General features: G+C 41.9%; 1 protein-coding gene across 4 annotated transcripts; it reads right to left on the bottom strand.

The window, feature by feature from the left end:
• Window positions 1–175: 175 nt before the first annotated feature.
• On the bottom strand, window positions 176–14,703 carry kmo (kynurenine 3-monooxygenase). Of its 4 annotated transcripts, none has more exons than XM_076286013.1 (16): window positions 13,887–14,703; window positions 12,244–12,336; window positions 11,915–11,984; window positions 11,696–11,793; window positions 11,008–11,097; window positions 9,688–9,736; window positions 9,091–9,178; window positions 8,298–8,463; window positions 7,849–7,920; window positions 6,197–6,318; window positions 4,946–5,093; window positions 4,300–4,357; window positions 3,822–3,904; window positions 2,399–2,500; window positions 2,176–2,235; window positions 176–670 (listed from the first exon to the last, which is right to left on the bottom strand). In XM_076286013.1, the coding sequence occupies exons 2-16, from the start codon at window positions 12,313–12,315 to the stop codon at window positions 530–532; spliced, it is 1,419 nt and encodes a 472-aa protein (XP_076142128.1). In that variant the 5' UTR covers window positions 12,316–12,336; window positions 13,887–14,703; the 3' UTR covers window positions 176–529. The 4 variants fall into 4 exon arrangements, with proteins under 4 accessions (XP_076142128.1, XP_076142129.1, XP_076142127.1 ...); XM_076286014.1 differs by having other exon boundaries at window positions 14,347–14,703; XM_076286012.1 differs by having other exon boundaries at window positions 12,244–14,702.
• Window positions 14,704–18,046: the final 3,343 nt, after the last annotated feature.

Raw genomic sequence — 18,046 nt, 5'->3', positions numbered from 1 at the left:
TTTTGGAGCAGTGTTGTAATGAAAAAATGCTGATTTTACCTTGATAATCCACTTTTGAAACTGCTTGTATAAATCAATGTCAGACTGTTCTGTTGGTGTTTGTTTCCCCAGAATAGAAAATCAGCCTTGTATAGAGATTTCACATGGTTTCAAAGCTTAAAATGACTGAAACTCAAATGGTTCACTTCTTTATTTCAGTTTGCAGGAGTTTATATTATGCTTTTTGAGTGAGAAAAAACAACCATAGACACACACCAAACACTATAGGATTCTCAAAACCTAGCGGGTCTGTGCGACTAATGCCTATAAATGAACTGTGATGTTTAATTATCTCTGATAGAAATATACAAAGACCAGTCCGACAACACAAACAATGAAGGGCTGCCCCCTCCAGGCCCTAATCTAATCAACATCTCATCAATCATCCACTTTTAATCCCTACAGCAAATGTAGGTCACTTTGGATCCATCAGGGGGATTGTGAGGTCACCTTTTTTTTTTAGAACCCCCCACTCACTGTTCCTGGCTTCTTAGAACCACTTGAGAGCCGCCACGCGGTTCCAGAGTTGGTCCAGGGAGATACTGGTGCTCTTAGGAGGATGCTTGACGATCAAGTAGGTCCCCCCAGCCACTGAAACCAGGCCACAGATCCACAGCCCTCTGGATATCATCTGCAGAGGCAGAGAACAACAACCCCAGCTCGCAACAGACACAAATGTAAGATAAAACAATCATTGTTTTATTTTTAAAATCCTTATTAATGCCAAAATGTTACATTAATGAGTTTCCCAGTGTGCTTGCATGGTCATGTTTTTCCGGTGTGCCTGGTGTATGCTGGGACATTTCTCTTACCCCTCAATTTTAAGTAAGCTTGTGGAATATCTCGGTTTCAAGGGCTACGTACCCCTACCCCTCAATCCAAAAGAGAATTGTGATTCCCCTTGCTCTCACAGTGCAGCGGGAGCATTTATCTCTGAGATAGCTTTGGGTTTGGGTGCACCCACATTTCACACCACACAAGGCTGGTGTCATAACACTGTATGTATGACACAGCAAGTCTATCCGACACTTTTTTTTCTTGCCCAGCCCTACCAGGGTTTCATCCTTCAGAAAAAAATAATACCAATGTGAATTCGTTTTTAGTTTTTTTTTCCCCTACTTGGTTAGCATCTTATTACAAAAGGGCATGTCATTGACTATGTTTACATGCACTTCAGTATCCCGGTTATTAGGCTTATCCTAGTTTAGATCCTATTCAGGATATAGTGTTTACATGAACACAGAGAAACCTGGTTGTTAATATCCCTACATGATGAATACTAAAATCCCAGTTACCATCAATACAGTTCTATTAGCACACCTTATCCCTGTTTCTAATGGGGATAAGGGGTACACATGGAACAGTATCCCGATTTCTTTCGAGTACTCCACCTAGCATAACTGGTATTCTCAAAACCTGGATAAGAGCTTATTCGGAATTCTGAAATTTGGGATATGATATTTACATGCGCAAATACAAAACCCGAATACCTTTAAAATCCCTATCATAACCAGGACACTGAGGTGCATGTAAACACAGTCACTGGCATAGTATTTCTCAACCAGTGGCAACACGAGGGGATATTTCTGGGACTTTAATTAAGTATCTGTCACGCTCATGAAACGGGTTCCAAAGCATCCCCCCAGCGGCTCTGTTTCTGGTAACGGCGCTCAGAGTGACATCCAAAGCCATCTCCATCACTCCCACACATCATGTCAACCTCTCAAAGCCAATGCTGACGGAGCCAAATTGGGGCCGATCCAGGAAAAACATAGCCGTAAACAATGTTATATCCTTTGACCTGACATAAAACAACATCAACAACAAAAACAACAGTGGATTCTTGACTATGTCTTTCACTTCTAGCTAAGTACAGTACAGCTACTTCTGAGCTTGAATAAATAATTTAGTTTTCTCCGTTTCAGTTCTGGTCATTTAGCGCTTCTTTAGTTTATTGACCAGAAAATAGGACAGTCTTCAGCACTTACAGCTATGGAGGATGGCAAGCTGGCAACACCATTCTGCACTTTGCTGGATTTGCACTGGGGCAGAACTGCCGTTGGAATGGGACATTATGGGCATCAGCAAAAAGAAGACAGATACACTCACACTCATACAAAATTTGTTTTGTCTCACCTGGTCTTGCCAATGCCATCGTTTTATTGCTTCATGGTACCTGGTTCTAGTAAATGTGACCTGGGAACAGAAATACGGGGGGGGGGGTTAACGGTCCATTTTGACATTGCCCTGAAGGACAACGATCTGTCACACTTCTTTTAAAAACACTAAAGGATTATATGGAGCAAAATGAACTCATAACTTAAACAAAACAAAAAACTTAATACTAACACTGCCATACCATTGTGTACAGAGGGATGATTGTCTTTGGCATAATGAAGTGGAGGAGGTTGTCAAGGTGCTTGCGGAATCGAAACCATTTAGAATTCACATGTGCACGCATCTGAAAAACAATCGCAAATAGAAAAAAGAATGTCAACAATTAAAATGCCATTTATAATAATCAGTCTCCATTTCAGTCTACCGTGTCTATCATTCAGTCTATCATGTATCTGCAGCAAAAAGTGAAAAATATGAGTGTGGATGTGTGTGTGTGTGTTTGTGTGTGTATGTTAGGGGGTGGAGTGGGGGTTATAGGTGTGTGTTTAAGGGTGTGTGTGTGTGTGTGTGTGTGTGTGTGTGTGTGTGTGTGTGTGCACGCGCAGCAGTGCAAAACTGCAAGCTATATTTAACCATAGTAATCAAATGCTCTAATGAGGGCAATTCGGCAAGCATGGCTCATGTGTCTGCCCGTGAGAATGTGTGTGATTGTGTGCGCGTGTGTGTGAGCTTTGGATAAGGATGATGTCACTTGAGCAATTACTGGCATTGTGTGTGAGTGATTTAACAGCTGAATAGGAGGGGGACGAGTGGGGGCTCTGCTGTGGGGGGCCGTCACAGCGAACTCTCGCTGCTTATAGCTGGCAGCTCCACCAAAAACACACACGCCCACACACACACACACACACACACAGACTACGAGGAGAGCTTGCACTAAAACGGCAGAGGGCCCCAGGAATACACTGCCTATTAGCTGCTTTTCCTGATGCCCTGTTGGCTTCCCCTGTAAAGTGGGAAGCGAGGAGGAGACAGTCAGGCTAATGACAAGTCAGGTAATTTTTGGCAGATTTTACTGCCATCAAAAGCCACCCAAGTGAAGCAATGAGCGGCGCATTGCTGGTAATGGACTTTTGGCAAGAGCAAACAGGGATTACTAGTGACACACATGGGGATGGGTTGGGTGGTGTCTCTCAGCTGTTACCCACTAAAGTTGCCCCCATGTTTCATCAGTGTGAGACCAAAACCTTTACTATAAACATCTATTTTTCATCTGTAGTGCTTGCTTGCTTAGAGCGGTATCCAGACTTGCTCTAATCTCATACTAGACATGGTGGACATACACATTGGGTCAATGTTGCTATAGCAATTGCTGGGAGATAATTATGATAACAGGCTTAAACTTTACAACGCAGGCCAATAACTTTAATCCCAGTAGTTTTTATAGTACCATGTGTGTCCAGACATGATGTTATGCAGACTAATTACAGTCAGGGCGGGGGTCAGTTCCTCTTTAATTAAGAGTCTCCATGGGGGAGACTTACTTAATGGAATTTTAGATCTCCTAACAAGGGTCTGGACGGGAATGAAAGTGATTAACTACCATTAATAATCTTACAAGTGACCACCACAGCTAGAAATGAAAGAAACACACACTTGACCATTACCTCAACATAGTTGTACATAGCGAGGTCTGCGATGGCATGGTCATCAGGCACTCGGACACGGGTATACTCTGGCAGCACAGCATCTTGCAATAGCAAAACCAAAACAAAGTAATTTCCTTTGACCACAAATGTCACTGAGACAAATGCTGAAAATGAGTTTGGTTCCAAAAACGCTACACCATTTTAATGAATTTTCTCATTTCTTTACATTTTGTTTTCCAAGTAATTTCAGTAGAACTGTAACTGGGTATTGTTATTTGATTTTAATCTTTACTCAATCAAAACAACACAACTGCAATTTGATTGATAATACCTGAAATACACAATTAAATAAATAACATGACTTTTTAATTTAGCGTTTGATATAGCGTTTTGTAACCAAACTCTTGAAATAGTTCAGGTCAGTGTTTGTACAGTATAATTTATGAAATGCAGCTTTTATTGTCCATGTGAAGGTTATGTGCATTTTAATGCTTACCAAAGTCTTCATTCAACTGGTCCATTATTTCATCAAAAACAAGGCAGTCCTCAAAGCCCTGTGAGGGGTTGCAAAAGACCTTACATTACATATCTCATATTACCATACATTACATATTACATATTCCATTAAATTCTAATCAGCATGTCATGCACCCATCCACGGTGTCATTATGTGGTTTACTTATGTATATTATTTTAACACATTTTAAAAGCAATAGCTGTCATTGAGGCACGTCTCACAGTGGGAGACAGTGGGTATATTTATAACACTCCTCCGTGCTTCCAACTCCACATTCAATTTAATCTGATATAGGTAACCAATGCAAGCAAATGATGCTAATAGCATTGATGTGATAGCCTGTCTCCCATCTTCACCATCCTCATTCTCCTCAAATTGCTGTGTGACAATGGCTGTGATTGGCCGAGCCCTTATCCCTGCTCTTTACTGTATCAAGCACACAGACCCATCCTTCTGAGTCTCATTTTAAGTATGTTAAAAGCATGTTTAAAATGTATTGAATAAATGGCATTAAATTAATTAAATGTTGTTTAATCTCCACAGTCCTTTCTGCTCCCTGTTGCATTGTTTTGCCCCCCTCCTCCTCCCATCTCTACTCATGCCCTTATTGCCCCCTGCCACTTACTGCATTCATTCCCTGCCCATAGAAAGGCACCACGGCATGGGCAGCGTCACCCATCAGGACACAATTGTTGCCCAGGTGGTACGGGGAGCACTTGATGGACACCATGGCCTGGGCTGGCAGACGGAAGAAGTCTCTCTTAAGTGCTTCACTAAGGGTGACAATCACAAACAAACAGAATAGAGCACACAGCCACAGATTAGACATAATGAGGTAGACATAGGCTGGCGACAAGATCATATGATACACTAGAGGGTACGTTGCTCTAGCAGGTTGACTTCTAGATTCGCACATTTTGTTTTTTTTACGCCATAGAGTTAACTGTTATCTGTGATTTAATCCCACTGTAGAAGCATAATATCCTGCTGGGATAAATCTGATAGCTGGGGCTTTCACACTGTGAAGCAGTAACAGATGTTTGATCATTCACCTGGCTATTGAAAACATCATACATTTCTCTTATGAGTCAATTTTCATGCAATTCCATATTGAGCAAATTCAGACTGAGATTCAGACATCTACAGAGTAATAAGAATGGGGCAGTCGTGGCCTACTGGTTAGGGCTGTGGGAATGGCTGAAGTGCCCTTGAGCAAGGCACCTAACCCCTCACTGCTCCCCGAGTGCCGCTGTAGCAAGGCCGCTCACTGTTCCAGGTTAGTGTGTGCTTCACCTCACTGTGTGTTCACTGTATGCTCTGTGTGTTCACTAATTCACGGATGGGATAAATGCCGAGACCATATTCTTTGTAAACGCAAGTATACTTGGCCTAGAAACCTGATTTACATTTACATTTAACACATATTTCTTTCCTGTTTTCATACAATAACATACATTCATGAATCTTGAAGGTGAGGCACTGGGCAGAAGTGAACCTTATAGCACAAGGACAACATCCTTTGAATCCAGATTTCAAAAGATGGCCCTCAAATCAAAAGAAAACCCTGCACATCCCCACACACACAGCTATATACTACCGACTTCTAATCCTGGCAGAAATATAGATGAGTTCCCGACCTCGACAGCTCCAACTCAAAGTGTCTCACGGTGACATTGTGTCACTTGCACCGTGTTGCTTTAGATTAAAAACCTCGTCGCCCCTGGCTTTGCTGCGCGCCGCATCTGTAATTTCACCCCCTACAAAACGGCTGCGGCGGATGCGGCCATACACAGGCATGATGATGAGGAGAGAGAGATGAAGAACACTGGAAGGCATAATGAGAAGGGGGATGGAAGGGGGAAGGGATGTCACTTACACTCCAATAAGGGGGATGGAGTCGGGGAAGTACGTGTGGAAGAAGTCCAGGGCCTGGTCAGGTGTGGTGACCTTCTCAAACTCGTCAAAGGGCATGAAGAGTGTGCAGGTGAAGGTCTTGTCCTTTAGAGGAGAAAGAAATGCCAAGACATAGAGTTACAAAAAAGTCAATTTCCTATTAAAAGAAATAGCAGTTTCCACAATTGTTCCACTTTTCTAAATTAAAATAAGCAATCTAAACATCTGTGTGCTCCGCTGAGCCTTTCCTTTTTACTTCATCATTTCATTTCCTTTTCTCATTAGGTAAAGGCTGCATGCACCACCAACAGGCTTGTGAGTGTTTTCGCTTGTTAGGTCGAAGACATAAGAGACAATACAAAAGACCATTTAAGATACATTTCTACCACTTGCTTTGTTGACAATGTTGTGCTTTTGAGAACTGTGGGAAATTTCCTTCTTGTATCACTCAATCTTCTCTTTCATCCTTGAACACCACAAGTGCATGATGGGTAGAATACAATTCTCATGATGGATTAAAAATGTCCCCCCCACCTCCCTAAAGACACAGATCCATCTTACATTAGAGTCACTGAGAGACGGAAAAAGGCACAGTCTGGCCCCTGTGGACACGTTTAAAGTGCTGTTGCCACGTCGACGAGCCTTGAGCTGAGGAATTTTTCACAGTGCTAATGTACCCAAGGGCATCATAGTGAGTGACAGCTCTAATGCAGACTTGAAAGAGGGCACTAACCTGACCACTGTGTGTGTGTGTATGTGTGTGTGTTTGTGTGTGTGTGTGTGAGAGAGAGAGAGAGAGAGAGAGAGAGAGAGAGAGAGAGAGTGTGTGCACTTTTGTGTCAATGTATGTGTGTGTGTGTGTGTGTGTGTGTGTGTGTGCCTGCCTGCCTGCATTTGAGTGTGTGAGTGAGAGAGAGAGAGATAAATAGAGAGTGTGTAATTGAGGAGGTATGTGGCTGTATTCAAAAATTACTTAAACACAAACTGATAGAGAGACAAACTACCTGATCTAGATAAAGTCAGTGAAACCGATCACCAGCATGTCGAGAATAGAGGGATAGAGACAGATAGAGAGCGGGCTGGAGAGTGACAGAGACAGAGAGACAAGACTAAGTGTCACAACACTGTGCTAGAAAAGATAAGTTCAGAAAAGACAGAGAGACTGAGATGAAACTGCAAGTGGTAGTGGTGAAATTAAACTATGCTGATGAGGGCTCAACGGGCGATGGAAACTCGTTTGGAGGCCAACCCTGAGGAGGGAGGGGGCCGTTCATTAAAATGAAGATGTGCAGATGGCTGTCTTAAACTAAAGACCACAAATCATAGGACATGGAGACATTTAGGTCATAAAAGACCTGTTGGAGACCTCTTTCATGTGGTCTTTGTATGCCAAATGAAACAGAGGAACTTTTATTCACATGCAGGCTCTTACTGCACAATGCTGTCCTCAATTTCCCTAAACACTATTTGTGATAATGCATGAGATCTTGCATGAGAACACATCTCGGTGGCTGGGAGATTCCTGAGGAACTTCCATTTATCTTCTCTTTTGTGAGTCTTCGAGTTAATATTCCACAAGATCATACATGTGGAATGGCCTTGCGTCCACTCATAAAAGAAAAACTAATCACTTACTAAATTTGGAAGGGCAATCATCATGAAGGTGTTCCTCGGCCAGATGTGGAGGTAGTTGGTCTCCATGGCGAACTAGAAGGGATGAGATGAATGACAGGAGGGAGAGGGTAAGTTCACCTGTCACGTTGAGGGGAGTATACCTCGAAATAATTGCTGGTACAACAATGAGCTGTACATGTCAGTCATACATTATGCGTATGCTGGAGGAAAACACCAGGCTTCCTCCCTCCAATTCAACCCTGTCAATCTCAGAGACGTGTCTTCTCTTTCTCTCTCTCTCTCTCTCTCTCTCTCTCTCTCTCTCTCTCACACACACACACACACCTCTCATTTCTCATATTATTTATATCCAAGTACAAATAAATGTGCAAGCCATCTGTGATTTTGATGCACTATCAAATCAAATTGCCTATTTAGAAATTCAAATATAAAAACAAACTGGTCCTCACATCTCCATCTTTGGGAGGTATTGTGAGCTCCATGTAGCCATGGGGGATGTAGGTCTGGCTGTAGTTGAAGCGGCTCTGGCGCAGAAACTGCTTGCGGATGGCAGAGAAAGCTCCATCACAGCCCACAATCAGATCAGCCTGGTACTGTTCCTTGGTGCCATCTGGTCTGCAGCACACAACAGAAATATATCACCTTTAACATAACACTTGACCAAGACATATTGCAGATGTGGGGGCATTTATTAACTTTTATAGGTGCTTGTGGTCCCAGGATATTGAATCAATGACATAAACCTGTGACCGGAAGCTTCCATGGCTTTTATAGACAGATGGAGCCAGACTGATACAGAGAGCCAGACTGATAGTGATACTAATACTGGGGCATAAAAGATGACTGAATGATGATGACTGCCCTGACAAAAATCAATGAACTCTCTAGTAATTACATAAGCCTTAGGTTCTTCAGATTGTAATGTGTACAATAAAGTTCTAATGAAGTAAATGTAATTGTAAAATTGTGTACATTCTAGACATGCAAGGCTTTAACAACCATATACATTAGCTACACTATGGTCACACAGAAAAAGGAGACAAATTTATTACTTTTTTAAACAGATCAGTCTTCAGAGAAAACGCGCTGAACTCTTTTACATAGGCTTCTGCATAAAGCAGGGCCCAGACCTCACAGTGAAGCATCTAGTGCAAAGCCTACATATTATGAAAATATGATTATCTATCTATCTACCGACATGTTCTGTGTCGGTGAGTGTCTAAATGCGCAGTTCCTGTTTACCCAAGAAAAGTCATCGCCCCTGTGTCTATGCTCCAGTCCTGCAGTTTACGGCCAAAGTTCAGAGTGGTGTTGGGAAAAGCCTCAGCCGCTGTCATTATAAGAGAAAACAGTTTTGAGGTCATGTAGTGCTCTTATACCACAACCCTGATATAACAACTCCTTGTGCCTTACATGAGCGTTACATACATTTTATAGTCATGTCAAAACAATAGAAATGTAAAGATTTCTTGAAATATCTGAACAATTACATATTTCAGACGGGGATATTCATTAAATACATCATATGCATTATATTATTATAATGCAATAATATGTAAGGATGCACAGTGTTTATTGCATGCTAAGGCTAAATGCAAAAGCAACTGCATGCACTGCTAAAAATAATCACTCTGAGTTGGGTTGGATTGTGCAGGGAAGGCAACGCTCACCTACTGTAAGTCTCCTCAAGTACTCATAGTACAATAAATGAATTATCACATAATGGCCAAGAGTGTAAAATATCTGTTAATAGCATAGTCAATGTCTGTATCTCTGTGTGTCACTGAGGTTGCTGATGGGTTTTAAAAATGTTTTAAAAAAAATTCAATATTGAAGTACCTGTTAACAATTCCTTGTTGAGGTTGGCTCTATCTACAGAAAGGATGTACTAAAGAAAAAATAAAGCACAAAGTTAACGATCACCCAACCCTCCAATGGCAGCACCACTTCACATCATCCTGATTGCCTGGCCCTCTGATATCAGCTCCCAGGGCCCGTGTGAGGGACTGTCCAGAGATGGCTTGGACTTCACAGCGGTTTGGTCAGGCAGCCTTAGAGATGACCTGTCTGAAATCTCCTATTAAAGCGCTGCTGTTTGGGTCATGTCAGGCCACAAGCTGAGCTAGAGGCCCATCAATGTATGCTTTTAATCTGGTGATTAAACACGCGGCCAGACTGTGCTTTTCCTCCATCAAAAGCCATTCTGGTTCATGATGCCATTCTAGTTCTCTCTAGTATCTCTCTCTCTCTCTCTCTCTCTGTCTCTTTCACACACACACACACACACACACACACACACACACACACACACACACACGCACACGCACACACACACACACACACAATCAAACAAACAAACGCACTATACACGCGCGCACAGACACACACACACACATACACACACACACACAAACATAAATCCTCTTTCCCTCTGTTTCTGTTTCATTATTTAGACTAACTTTCCAGTTGATTCATTCTTCATTTGTTGTCATTACGGTCCTGGAGTCTGACAGAATGCTGTGATTCTCCTGGCTTAACAGACAAGATTACTGATCACTGATGTGTAGCATAACCATTTCCTTTGAAATTAAGTTTGTACTGCTCTGCTGTCTATATCAAATATATGAGAACAGCATATGAAAACAGTTGCCTTTACAAAATCACATCACAATGTTATTTGCTGTGGAAATTGAGCAACATGAAATGTCCATTCTGACCTACAAAACCAGACACTCCTTGTAGGTGAGTAGGTTTGTATGAGACTCAAAACTCAAATCCCAGTCTTTTTTACATGGCAGATGACTGGAAAAAAAATATGTCCAAGGTTCAAGGCTAAGGGTCTTCCGTAAGTGTCAGCTAAGCCTACATTGGATGACTCGAGTGAGCTCTTTAAAATAATTATTTACTGAAAAACTTCAAAGCAAGAATTAGTGCTCAATCAATCACAACATTTTAACCACTGTCCACCAAAGAGATAGGAATACAAATGCAGGTAATGATTAATAGATAAGGTCCTATTGGTTTAGGGAGAAGGCCACAGCCTCAGACAATGTTTGCACGGACACATTATGCATGTGTGCGAAGGTTTCCTATTTGTGGATGCATTGCATCTCATGTAACTCTTTGTGTTTCTGAGTCTGAAACAGGGGGTATCCTCACCTGGCCTTTCTTTCCATAGGGAATTGGAGTCCTCTTCCCACTCAAGGAATGGATCATGCGAGCATGCATAGGGATGCCTTTGGACACAATCTGTATTCCAATGAAAGAAAATTGACTTCTGTTACACCAATTTTCCTGTACAAACATTTCAGTTCAATTTGAGGAATGAGAACAGTGACATCTACTGGCAAATGTTAAGAAGGTGTAGACAATAAAAAAAAGTACACAATACAATACAGATTATACAATTTAGAAGGTATTATTTGCAGTAATTTCATTCTTGCTCTGCCTGAGATTGTTCTAAGAGTTGCTCTTCGTCTGGCATCTGTGATCCTTACATTCCTCTCTGCGGCTACCCTGGGCCGCCTGTTTGAGGAGCTGGCCATGAAAGCCAAAATCTGTCATGCTGAAGAGTCATGCAAGTGTGAAACCACCCCTCTGATTCAGTGCCTAGCGAGGCATGAATAACACAAATGTGGATCCACCCCCACCCCCCCCCACACACACACTAAAATATCTTGCTAAAGGTGAGTGTGAAGGCTTCTATATGTTATGTCCAGAGAGGAATGAAGATGTTTCAAAAATGCATAGGTCTGTAGTTGTGTAGAGCAAAAATAACAAGCTGATGTCTTGCAGGTCTGAAAATAGAGTCACGCTGGAAGGAGATTAAAAGGGGACAAACACTCACCTTCTCCTCCATGCCAACATGGTTCAGGGCCTGGCGTCCTCGGTGAGAGAGGGCCAGGTTTATACTTCTGCCACGCACCTCTCGGGCACATCTGATGTCTGAAGACCAGGTGATGAGTCACAGCAATGGAAGAATCAAGCTCAGATTTAGAGTCACTGTGGGGGTAACAGTTCTTAAGAGCTGGTTAACATGCTTTAGACTCAACTTTTGGGCTATTACCTTCTCTGGATTCAAACAGCAGCACCTGAAAACCTCTTTTTGCAAGGAAACAGGCATTCAAAGCACCAACCTGTAAGGATGATATCAACAAGCCAATATCAAATTAAGAAATTAAATGTCAGACTTTTCTCTATAAAAAAGACAAACAAACACAGAAATGCCTTGATCGTGTTGTGTTTGCCTATAAAATCTGACTGAAATAGTTTTTTTAAATAAATCAAAACATATCGTCATAAGTCTATATGGCTCAATCAGAAAGCAGCCAACCATAAATTACATCATAAAATTACATTTTGATGAAGGTCAATTTCGCTTAAATTGCGTCTTACCAAACCTCCTCCAACTACCGCGACACATTTTTTCTTGCCGGCTAAATCGGTCCGTGTCGATTCCCCATCCATTCCTGTAGGAGACGAATTGCCCTTCTCGAAGGAACCAACCAAAACAGCTTACCAAACTTGCTGACAGACCTTCTTACACAAGGATTTTCTCAAATATCACACTGTGTTTGTTTGAGGGTGGAGCAAGCAGAAGTTTTATAAAAGTCCCCTGTTTACTGTCAGTTCCCTATCTTTCACAGCGAGTTACAATGTCCAGCACACGTGAAAATGTTGCAAGAATGCGCATGCATAGGTCACAGTCCATCAGACATTCGAATGTGGCTAGATAGGCCTACGGTTTTTCTGTACCCTCTGCCACCTCCGTACTCCGTATGTGGTTGAAATGCTTCATTGGGCTACTACTCTCACTTATTGTTGATATATGAAAAGATAACCAGCTTGCCTGACCAGTGAAAGTGAAACTGGCAATCCATTCAGGGCAAAACCTACAACGATCTGATTAAGGTCACTACCAAACTTTTTCTCAGTTCCTATTGTACTGCGTAGAATCCATTTCTGCTTGGGACATTTTTGTATCAGGCATAGTTAATGAGATAATTTGCATATTTGAAGAAATTAGCCGATAAAGATATCTCAAATAGACCTACATGTATTGATAATTTGACTGTAGGTGGTCAGAGCCATGTCTTCTGGCCTCAAATTCAAATGGTTATAAATTATGCGCTTTAATGTAATATTGCAAATACAGTAAATTCGGAAAATCTAAATGTTTATTGTCTATGAATGAGTTATTCTTTAAGTACATCATATCAAAGAGAATATTGATGTTATTTCACCAGGTTAGTCTAGATATGCATTCTGTGCATTATTTTGTGAAAGTGAATATGCATATGCATGCAAATGTATGAACTAATTTGCATACAAGGATAGATTTATGAATTGAAAATTCATGAAAATTCCATCTTTTTGTTAGCCTGGGAAACCTAAGGCACATTTGGGATTTGCTCTGCAGGTCCGTCTGGCCAAGAGCCTATTTCCAATGTCCCTAAAATCCAGGCACCAATCACAACCGTTGAGGCGGGCTTTACACTATGACGATATAACACCAACGTTGAAGCAGTTTTTTTTTTAAATAATAAAGATGGCTGCTGCCGAGGAACAGTGCTCATTTGAAGCTTCTATCGCATCGGTTTTAGACAGGGAGTTAGAAAATTATGCCGAAAACGACAAGTTTCCCATACTGCTTCCTTATGTTGTGAAGTGCAAAAATGTACAAAACTTTAAGGGATACCTTCTTACATGTGATATCTGTAGCAGTGGTAGGCTACTGAAAACGGTTTGATTCTGTTATTTTATGCAGTACGGTAGACCGATGACACACGTACGTAGCACTTAAAACTGAATTGAGGTGCTATAATGCTGACTTGTTAAATGTATGCCAACAATGGTTAATCAAAACGACATCACAGTAATTTATTTCGTCAGTTATTATGTTCATTTCCGCGATATCTGCAGGGGCGTCACTAGACCTTATTCACTGGGGCACATGCCTTAGTAAAAGTCTCCAGTGCCCCAGTAAAATTCTAGCGCTGCTCTCGCTGGAAACGGCATTCAGGAGCGCATCTCACTACCTGCTTTAGGGCCCGTCCACACGGAGACGCTTTTTAGGTTAAACGCAGAGGTTTTGCTTCGTCTTGGCCGAGCGTCCAAACGAATCCTGTAAACGCACTGCCCGAAACCGCACCTTTCTGAAACCTGGTCCCAGAGTGGAGAAATCTGAAACCGTAGCCCGTTTGAATTCGTTTAGACAGCGAAACTGCACATCCTGCTTGCGATGATGTCATTGCCACACCTCAGCTGCCCTGGACTTGCACTTGCATTATTTCCCGGTGGTTTTTTTATGCATTCTAGCTACTGTCAGTGACGCGAGAGAACTTAAGTTATTAGGAAAGTGCGGTGTAAGTTTAGGCTACATTAATTTGTGCGTAGCGCCAGTGTCATTCATTTATTTTACATGTCTTACAACATATATACATGCATTCACAGTCGAGTGAAATCAGATATAAGCATACAAAGACGCTTAGAACTCACGTTAAGCCGATGGTAGCACACTGAATGCGAATGCGCGATTTGATGCAGGCAAAAGTATTGACTGTTACTAACGAAGGTTTTATAGCAATAGTATAAATGTGTCGACAGAATAGCCTAGAACTTGGGTAACCCTTGCGTTTAGTAGCCTAATTGCGGTGATGGCCAAAACTAATGTGAATCACGGACTATCCTACAACCAAAGAAAGTAAAGGTGATTAGTAGGCCTACCTGCATTAGCCAAATAAAGGACGGGAATGCACCCTTCACAAACCGTAAAATAAAGTTTATTAGTTTTACAGTTGACTACAGTTGACAGTTCACCATCAGTCCACACAAACAATTCTGGTTACCTTGCACTAGCCATTTGGTCGTAGCCCAGTGTTGCCAGATGCCAGCAAGGTTTTCCAGCCCAAAACCTCGTCAAAAACCGCGAGAATGCACAAAAAACCGCCCAAATTTGCTTTTGCTTGTTTCTCATTTGAACACATTGAAATCATTAACCAGCTTTAAAATTACCCATTTTTCGACTTAGCCTATCCAATTTCAGAAACAATATTCAATCAAATGAACGCAAAAGTAGGCTACACGGACGTCAGACTTCTTCTATAAGCTTATGTTACGGAAAATAATGCAATAGGCTAAACGTAGACTATCAATGAGTCTGTTTGTGTCAATAGACGCTTGAAACAAAAGCATTCAGTAGGCTATATGAACATACAAAATAGCCTAACGCACAACATTTCAATTATGACACATGCATATTCATGTATAACATTAGATGAAAATCGCATTGATTATAGAACAGGGGTGTCGGCAGTGACTGTCAGGTAGGCCTACTAATTGTTCTAAATTACAGGTGTCAAACTCAAGTTTGCCTTTAGCCTATATCTGGCGTATGAAAATATTTTTTGCGTGTATAGAGTTGCCATGCATGAACGCACTGCTTCTGCAAAGAGCGCACTGACACTGTCCTAAATAGCCTATTCAGCGCGATTTTCATGAAAACTCTAGGCCTAACTGCCTGTCTCAGGGCAGCCGAAGTAGGAAGTGAACAGCCCTGCTCCTGTGTGAGCACAGGTGTTTCTAATTAAGTGTCAGATTCGGCCACAGTTACTTCAACCAGAGGCCTCGTTAATGTTTTTAGGAACACCTGTGGTTTGCCTGCCAACAGAAAACTGAACAGCCCTGCTTCAGCTGCCGTGATAAAGGCCTATAGATAGCGCCTAGGTATTAATTAATTGTTCTAAATCACAGGTGTCAACTCAAGTTTAACTCAAGCCTTTAGCCTACATTTGGGGTAGGCCTATGAAAATATTTTTTGTGTAGCCTAGAGTTGGCCCACCAGTTATGAGTCGACACCCCTGTTCTATAATCAATGCGATTTTCATCTAACGAGTAGGTAATCTTTCAGCAGTGTGCACACTCATGAAGAGATTGACTGTAATGAGAAAATGCTCTTTGCCCACTTTGGCATATTGACATTGTCAGTCAGCTAGCTAAATTTGAAAACCCCGCGAGCTGTGTGTTTGAAGGGCGGTCTGCGCCGGAGTAGGGGATAACTGGACTCAAACACTTTTTAATTAAACGTAATTTACAAAGATATCGTAAAACACTGAAAGCTAATATTTTGTCACAAGCAACCTACATCTGTCCTCTGTCAAATACCGTTGAATTTTCAGCTGTGAACAAAACCATTCAGGAGTTATTTAAGGAGAAATCGAACGTGCGTTTTGTTTCATTCGTCCCTCCTGGCCGGGATAAATGAAACGACATGGGGGACGAAAGAAACATACAGCTTAAACTTCCCACAACTTCAATATTTGACATCATGAATGGTACTTGAAATATGTGTTAATTTGGATAAATTACTGCTGGGCTTTACTGTCTGCTGTGAATATCTAACAACTAATTGCCGTCATTGTGAAGCGCATATCTCGCTGGTATGGAAATACCATGCACTATGCCATTTATATAGCTAGAATGCATAAGGTGACGTGAGCTGAGAGTGTCGTGAGTTTAGGGGGCACGTCAGCCAGAGGGTGTGTGAGCGACTGAGTGAGAGACTGCTGCCTGCTGACCAGAAACGGTCGCTGGAAGAGGATGAAGTGCCTCTGTTAAGGCTACAAAAACCCGCCGAACTGATCCGAAACCAGCCCAATTTTTATACACCCGCCCAAACCCATTTTTGCCCGCAAAATAGATGGCAAAACCGCCCAATCTGGCAACCCTGAGCCTATTCTGTCTGTTTGTAAAGCGCAAATTTTGGTCAATTTCTGTAAAGAAACAGTGCCACCTTTAGGCCTGGGGTATGAAGTAACGTGTTGAGTCGTGTTGAGATGGATCCGTTTGGACGCAAATATTCTTGATGCGGTTTCAGGGAAGACGGAGGAAAAAAAAGATCGGTTTCGTATGTGTGGACTAGCCCTTAGTCATGACTCGAGCCTGTCACTTACCAGCCAATAAAAAAAGAGAATGTTGCCTACATAATTAGCATCTGTTTTTCGATGCTTAGCGTCATTGTAGCCTAAATTTAGCAACAGTTTACCAGCTTGTGCTCTCTCCATGACACACACACTCACACCATGTAGGCTGCATGCACACATGCGGACAATTAATAATGATTTACGTATACTGTAGAGAGAGTCCTGTAAAAGTAGCCTACCTTTTTGCGAAGCTGTCCTACTGTAAAACTAAACATAGCCTTCTGATAAACTATTCAGAGATGGACATCAGAAAATTCTTCCTGAACAGAGGCAGGAGAGGAACAGTGAGGAGAGATGAGGAGGACGAGGGTGTGATAATTGCCCACATTAACGGTAACATTAACATTTATGTTGGTAATAGTCAGTGCTGTGATATGATCAATAGTTTAATGGCAAACTTAAATAAGTTTGCTGCATTTGCAAATGTAGCCTATAATAATCTACACAGACTCTGTAGATTATAGGATACATTTGGAAATTATCACCAAAAGTCAGTATGAAGGCTTTAGTAGGCTATTTAAGCTACAAAGAACTGCAGTATTGCCAGAATGACTATAGGACCCTTGCCAGGGAGGGAAGTATATCTCAATTTTGACTAAAAATAAGCTTTCCCTTGTGAAAGCCTATTAAATTAATGCAGTGAGTATAGGCCTACTTATGCCTATGTGTTTAGATGTTGCTGGATAGTGGCTCTTACAACAATTGAGGGAGAGAGTGCTGGTACAATATGACAGTTAAGTGACAATAATGATTTTGAAGCTTGTAGCCTACCCGTAGGCTAGCCATTTGTTTCATATTGCGCACACATTTATTATTATTTTTTTTTTTAAATGTATTGGGAGTTGGGGGCCTGTGCCCCAGCAGAGCTCTAGGTCTAGAATCGCCCCTGGATATCTGGTCAGCTTCTTTATCTGGTCAGCTTCTCCCGGCGGCCCAGGGCGACTTTGATTGGAAGTCTTGGACAAGGCCTCGATCAAGGACATCGACCAGTTTCTCTTCTGGGCCATACCCCTACCAGTCTACGAGGTATTGTAGTCCCCGTCCAACACGTCTTCAGCAGCCGCTTGACCCGAGTTGGCCAGACCTCCACCTATGAGATGGGATGGGGGAGGGGGGAACACAGAGGAGAGGTAAGAACTGGCTTCAATAAGGATACATGAAACCCTGGACTCACTTTCATGGATCTTGGGAGTTCCAGCTGGTAAGTGACTGGGTTC

This window comes from Alosa pseudoharengus, unplaced genomic scaffold (genome assembly GCF_046254945.1).
Source record: "Alosa pseudoharengus isolate Yale_2024_CS ecotype anadromous, Long Island Sound unplaced genomic scaffold, YU_APseudo_1.1 YU_APseudo_1.1_scf_15, whole genome shotgun sequence".
Lineage (NCBI taxonomy): Eukaryota > Metazoa > Chordata > Actinopteri > Clupeiformes > Clupeidae > Alosa > Alosa pseudoharengus.
The sequence above is the reverse complement of the archived record's forward strand: the minus strand, read 5'-3'. Positions and strand labels throughout refer to the sequence as shown.

Coding starts and splice junctions, on each gene's coding strand:
- kmo (XM_076286013.1), bottom strand. CDS start 12,315: ATGGATGGGGAATCGACACGGACCGATTTAGCCGGCAAGAAAAAATGT. Junction 8,464..9,090: donor GGGGCGATGACTTTTCTTGG/GTAAACAGGAAC, acceptor TGTGTGCTGCAG/ACCAGATGGCACCAAGGAAC. Junction 5,094..6,196: donor TCCATCCCCCTTATTGGAGT/GTAAGTGACATC, acceptor TGTCACCCTTAG/TGAAGCACTTAAGAGAGACT.